Genomic DNA, 6,291 nt, shown 5'->3' with positions numbered 1-6,291 from the left:
TAAAGGCAAAACTTTTGTCGAGAATTCGTAAACCTGAAACGGTTTTTTTTTTTTTGTAAACTACATTCATTATTAAATAAATTATATTATTTTTTCATTCTTGATATACTACTAATTTTAAGAAAATTTCGATTTCATAACAAAATTGATAGAATCAAAAATTCCAAACACAATTCAGAGCTAAATTAAAAATTACAAACCTTGCAAAATAAAAACAAGACTTATAAAAAAAATAACACCAGTAGATCCATTTGAAATTTAAAAAAAAATTTTATAGGAAATAAAATAATATTAAAAAAAATTTATTACTGTTTTCAATATTAATATCATCAGTGATATCAACAAGATCATTAAATTCTTGCTTTTAATATTTTATTATTTTTTACTTTTTTTTAATTAAAATTGATATTTTGTGTGGTGGCTGAGGCATATGATGCAATGGCAAAGGTGTTTGCCTCAAACTAAACCACACCAAATTCAAATTCTAACAGTACTAGCTAGGTTAGTGTGTGTGAGTGTGTTTGTAGATCCAAAATAAAAATAAAAAAAAAAACGAAAATTGTGTATTTATTCGCTACTCGGGGAAGAAAGCAAATGATGAATGTTCGGATTTTTTGTTTCGCTCGAATATTATATAATTAATAAAAAAACTTGACCACACATATGATGCAACAAATTGTGGGGAATGGATCTTTTCAATTATTGAAAAAAATTGAGGCAATAAAGTGTGATCTATAATCCTTGGATGTATTCTCTCTCATGTTTTCTTTTGGTCCCACTTATAACAATTAATGGTGAAAAATCACACTTTACTCTCTCAATTGTTAAAAAAAATTAAAAGGATCCATTTCGCAAATTGTGCCAATGAGGAGTGTTAGGGGCCAACAACTTTTGTAATTTGTAACCATTAAATAGTCATCAATAATATTTTTAATGGTGTGAAATTTCATCCAATGGTGTAGAATTACTCACTTTTCTTTTACTGATTACATGCTGGGCAGAATTTAATAAAATAGTAAATACAAAAGGTCTACGTGCGAATTGCCAATTTGGAACTTTGGAAAATAACAAAATAAAATATTTATAAAAACTAAATTTTGTATATTTTCTCTTCCCCGGAATTTGGTACACATTTTTCGCATATTCTAAAGTAATAATACCATAACATAAAAATAAAATGCTACAACCGAGTTCAATTCCCAACTAATAACAATTAGATAATTAAAAAAAAATTAAAGATGAATTAAATCCTCCAGCATAAGATAGGGAATATCATGTTCTTCCTCTAGTGGATTCTCATTGAGGACTTTCCAATAAAGAATAACCAGTCCAATCAAATTTATATAAATAGATATGTTTAAATAAAATGTGATAGAACATGAATTGGAACAAGATGCTATGATTGTACTAAAATTGCAAGACATTAACATTTAACTTCACTTCTTTTCAAACATGTCATTCGAAAATAGCAACCGTGACCAAAACGGCAAACTAAAAATAGTTTGTATTTATCCATTATTAAGATTAAGATTTAGAAAGGAAACTTGCCAACTTTACCGAATGACAAACATGGCTTTGTCTTTCTCTTATGTTATGTGGCCTGTGTTTTTCTTTTGCTTTGAAGAATCCAGTTTTTTTTTTTTTCTTTTTTTCTTTTTAGAGTTCAACACAATAATTTAGAGTTCAACACAATAATGTGAATCATACTATCATAGTACAACAATGTGTAATATAGTTCAAACGAAAATCAAACAAAATAAAATAGGTTAGATCTTACAAATACAAAACACAAGTTTTCAACTCCATTGTCATCTGAAGTACTAGCGGTTGGGGACAAAGAGAATCAATTTATGTCTTCAACTAACACTGAACAAGTAAATGAGAGAAATAGCTTATAATATACACACCAAATGGCAGATACAAGTTAGGGTATAAGAGTTCAAGAAAAATAAAAATGAGCAGCATTGAAACACTGATGAACAGAACCAGAAAAAAAGAAAGAAAAAAAAAAGAACAAGTTCTTCATTCCCTCACAACTTTCTCTGTATTCCCACTTTTTCTTTCCTCCTCATGATGGAGTTTAACTGGGAAATAGGACTATCTCTAAGCTAATTTTGATGACTTGCCTTACCATATTGGCAAAGTCTCTTCCATACCAACAAAGAAAAATAAAACAAAACAAAATATAAAGCTTAAGACTCTAATTTTGTTGTCTTTGAATCATTGTCTGGCTTGTTCTTAGTTCTCACTTCCTAGATCTCCAAGCAGATATTGAAAACAAAGGTCTATCCTGCCAGCAAATTACTACACAACCATTCTCATCCCTCATCTTGTATCCCTCACAACCACAGCTCTGCAGGAATCTCCGCGCCTGCAACATGCCGTAATAGCTCAACGGCACATTGCCAAACCCGGACAAATCCAGTCTCTGGATCCACTTATCTAGCTTTTCATGTCTTTCCCTTCTTTCAGCTCCCTCACAAGCAATGATATTCTTGATTTCTTCACCAAAAAGCATCTTCTCCACCTTTAATCTCTCCACTGATGTCCTAGAGACAGTGGATTCCAAACAATCGAACAATGCTGCATAAGAATACAGAGCTTCTAGTACTCTCTCCATCAGGGTTGAACCATTATGATTAGAGTCTTGTTCTGTCACAATCATCACTTTTGGTGATAATCCCCATAGGGCATTGAGAAAGCTCTCTGCAGTCATTGAAGCTGTTAAAGAAACCGGCGAGGATGAGGCCGAGTCAGGACTTGGACTGTAGCCATTCACTGTATCTTTCTCAAGCAAATCACCTAATGTGCTTTGATTCATCAGCAAGGCTTTCTGCAGGTGAATTCCGTTCGAGTTTTTCGACAAAAGAGGAGATCTTCTTCGCAAGGCCTCATCATCCAGGCCTAAAAGGGAATGCAATTGCAGAATAGAACTTATTGCTAATGCTTCTCCGGTTTTCACGCGAAGCTTATCAAAATCAAGATTCTCTAATTTGCTGACTACAGGATGGAATTGGAAGGGGATATCCAACTTTTCTGCTTCTTCAGTAAGCTTGTGAGCCATCTGCTCTAGAATCTCTTTTTGGTGATGAACCCCGGTAATTCTCAGATGAGGAGGGCCTTCAGGGCGTGCGCTAAAAACTTGGAGGAGAGCAATCCACTGCGCAGGTTCGGCAGCATTGAGATCAATTATGTGCACCATTTTCTCTCCTTCCATTGCTTCAACAATAGCCTGATTTGTCAGTATATATGACACCTTCAAGAACGGAAAAAGCTCCAGAAAGAGCTTTTGGACAAGAATTTCTTCCGAAACCATGACAATCCTGGTGGAATTGAGGGCCCTGTGGAGGCCAGGCCATGTCTTGAGTATCCTATCGGCCAGCGCTTCATTGAAGTATGCGGCGATTCTTTGCATAGTGTCGCCATCAGGGGAAGCTAACTGGGAAATTTGATCAAGCATTACATTTGCATTCTCAAGACTACCAGCAGCCACATGGTTTGCACAAGTCAGCAACAAATGGATCAAGGCCAATCCCCTTTCCTCTGATTTCAGCTCTCTTAGCCATGTGTATGGAGATCCTATGCTAGGTGACAGTGACATCATCGAGAAGAATTGAAGGGGTGACGAAGTTACAGAAGATGATCCTTCTTCTTGAAACATTGATCCCATGTAACAACAGCAACAGAAAAAGAGCGATGATTGAAAAGAGAGCGCTCACAAACAAAAAAGGCTTTAGTTTTAGGCTCTAATATATCAGCATCACATGTTACACAAAACAAGGGATAAACTTGAAGAACCCAAAGAACACATAACGAATAAGCATATACAAATATAAAAGCAAGCACAGCGGTTGGTGAAAGGAACTATGGTTATTATAATCAAGATGATTTCACAGTCAAGTTGTGCAGATCCCACACGCAAAGCAGGGTGGTTGCTGGTCCAGATAAAAACAAAAGAAAAAGAAAGATTAGAAGTAGAAAAGGTTGATCAGATTGGGAAGCTCAAGCTTCATCCGAGAAAGTGAAGGAGAAAGAGCAGAGGAAAGGGAACCCTACGGAAAAAGCACATTAGCAGAGTTACGAGAAGGAGAGAAGGAAAATCTAATCGGTTGGTGGGTTTTGTAATTGAAGAAGAATGGAGACGAAGCCCCACGAAAATTCCAAAGCTTGCCCCTTGGAAAAGTATGAACCGGTAATGGGGAGTGGAGTGGAATTCAAGGGTTGGAGTTTGGGCTCAGGATTCAAGGAGGAAGAGGTTGTTGTTGTTACTTGTTCATGGCAACGTTGTTTTGTCGACAATGCGTGAAGGGTGCGTTTGTCTTTATCGTATTGTTTGTCATTAACTTCACTCAGTCCTCAGTGCTGAGTGGAGTATATGGAATTTGTGTGCGAGAGTGCCAAGCTCTCTCTCTCGGCAGTTTCTGTCTTTTAGTTCGTTTTCTCTCTCTAAAGACCTAAAAACTTTTTCCAACTTTAAACGTTTTTTTCTTTTGTCTTGTTCTTAGGTGGATAGGGAATCGGGGCTGGCCAAGGGGTTTTAATATTCCCTTAGGTTACAACAATCCAAACATGCCTTAGCAAAGACAAACATTGCCCTCAATTTTGTTTCCTAGTGGGTTGTGAGTGAGAGTGTGAGAATAGCAAGAAAGCCTCCCAATGTGATGCCAAAACATGGTTTTGTTTTATTTTCAAACGCAATGACCATACAATTGGTATTATCTTCTTCAATTAAGACAAACAGACAAGGGGGTTAAGGATACCTCCAAAAGTAGATTGCACATTTATCTCTACTTGTGGATTCTTAGGTGGCATTTTTAGGACATACCCTAAGCTAAATTCCATTTTTCTTCTTAGAAATTGCCAATTCCTTAGGAAATTACCATACTCTAATAACATGCCACCTGACTTGCTGGTTAGGTGGCCCTGTCTCTCAAACCAAATAACTATATTGTCTTTTAACTATAAACTATTCTGCTATCCATCGAATCGGAATGTTATTAAATTCTCCAAAACCGGATTCTAGATCAACTTTTACTAATAAAATGTATGAAGATCAGCGAAAATGAATAACAACTATAAAAGTTAAGTGATACCGAAAATTAAGCCTTATGCATTGATAGTATATTCGAATCAACCATTTTCATTTGATGTTTTGTCAGATTATTATTATATGTGGAGTATACACACACAAATTGGGGCAAATGACTTGATTAAAATAAAAGAGAAAAAACTTTACCGAAATACAACAATTGGTAGTTACTTATATGCATGTCCTGATTTAGTTTATATGGAAATTGTAGTGGGTAATCACGATTTTTATTTTATATTTAAAACGCTGTAAGCAGGCACAGTTTACATGCATGTAAAAGTAAACATAAACTGCGATAGGCTACTACGAATTATGCTTAAAAAATGCGTGCTAGAAAATGTTGGTGGTCACCACGGTTTATGAAAAAAATTTATGGGCATAAAATTCCGTGATCTACCACGATTTATGCATGAAATACTATAAATACATTATCCGTTGTAAGGAAATTTTGTGAAGTTGGGTGGTTGAGAGAGAATCTGGGGAGCTTTGAGGTTTAGGGGGAGGCTTTGAGGTTTTGAACCAGTTGGGTGGTGAAGCTATGGAAGACAAAACTCGCATGTACCGATTAAATGGCGTTGCGCATGTGGCTGGATACATCGACCAAGAAGTTAGTTATACAACTTTATTATTATTATTGTTATTATTATTATTATTATTATTATTATTGGGAGTTGTTAGTATTATTATTGTTGTTGTTAGTACTATTATTCCTGTTGGTATTGTTACTATTGTTATTGTTGTTATTATTAGTACTATTGTTATTATTATTCATATTAATGTTAGTCTTATCCTTCATAGTAAATATTGTTATTGTCGTTATTATTATTGCCATTATTTTGTTATTTTTATCACTATTATTAGAGAAAATAGAAAACCAATGTGGGTGTATAATAATTTTTTAAAATTATATTTGCTGTTATTAGTATTGGTCGTATGTTGAGGATTTTCTTATTCACATTTTGCAGCCTACTAAGGTTATTAGCGGTGTCAGGAGACAACAGAATATGCCTTTACACGACCGGATTATACCGTATCTGGAGACCGCGAGCTTGTATCACTTGGCTACGCTGAACAGTTAGTGGTTCTGGGTTGATGAGTCTCTACTTAGCGCATTCATTGAGAGGTGGCGTCCTGAGACCAACACCTTTCACATGCCGTTTGGGGAGTGCACTATCACTTTGCAAGATGTGGCTTATCAGCGG

General features: G+C 35.3%; 1 protein-coding gene across 1 annotated transcript; it reads right to left on the bottom strand.

The window, feature by feature from the left end:
- On the bottom strand, positions 1,880 to 4,457 carry LOC107643132 (scarecrow-like protein 3). Its single transcript, XM_016346702.2, has one exon. The coding sequence runs from the start codon at positions 3,668 to 3,670 to the stop codon at positions 2,246 to 2,248; it is 1,425 nt and encodes a 474-aa protein (XP_016202188.1). The 5' UTR covers positions 3,671 to 4,457; the 3' UTR covers positions 1,880 to 2,245.

Source organism: Arachis ipaensis, chromosome B05 (genome assembly GCF_000816755.2).
Source record: "Arachis ipaensis cultivar K30076 chromosome B05, Araip1.1, whole genome shotgun sequence".
Taxonomy (NCBI): Eukaryota; Viridiplantae; Streptophyta; class Magnoliopsida; order Fabales; family Fabaceae; genus Arachis; species Arachis ipaensis.
The sequence above is the reverse complement of the archived record's forward strand: the minus strand, read 5'-3'. Positions and strand labels throughout refer to the sequence as shown.

Bases quoted from the DNA above. Each gene is read 5' to 3' on its own strand.
- LOC107643132 (XM_016346702.2), bottom strand. From the start codon at position 3,670: ATGGGATCAATGTTTCAAGAAGAAGGATCATCTTCTGTAACTTCGTCA.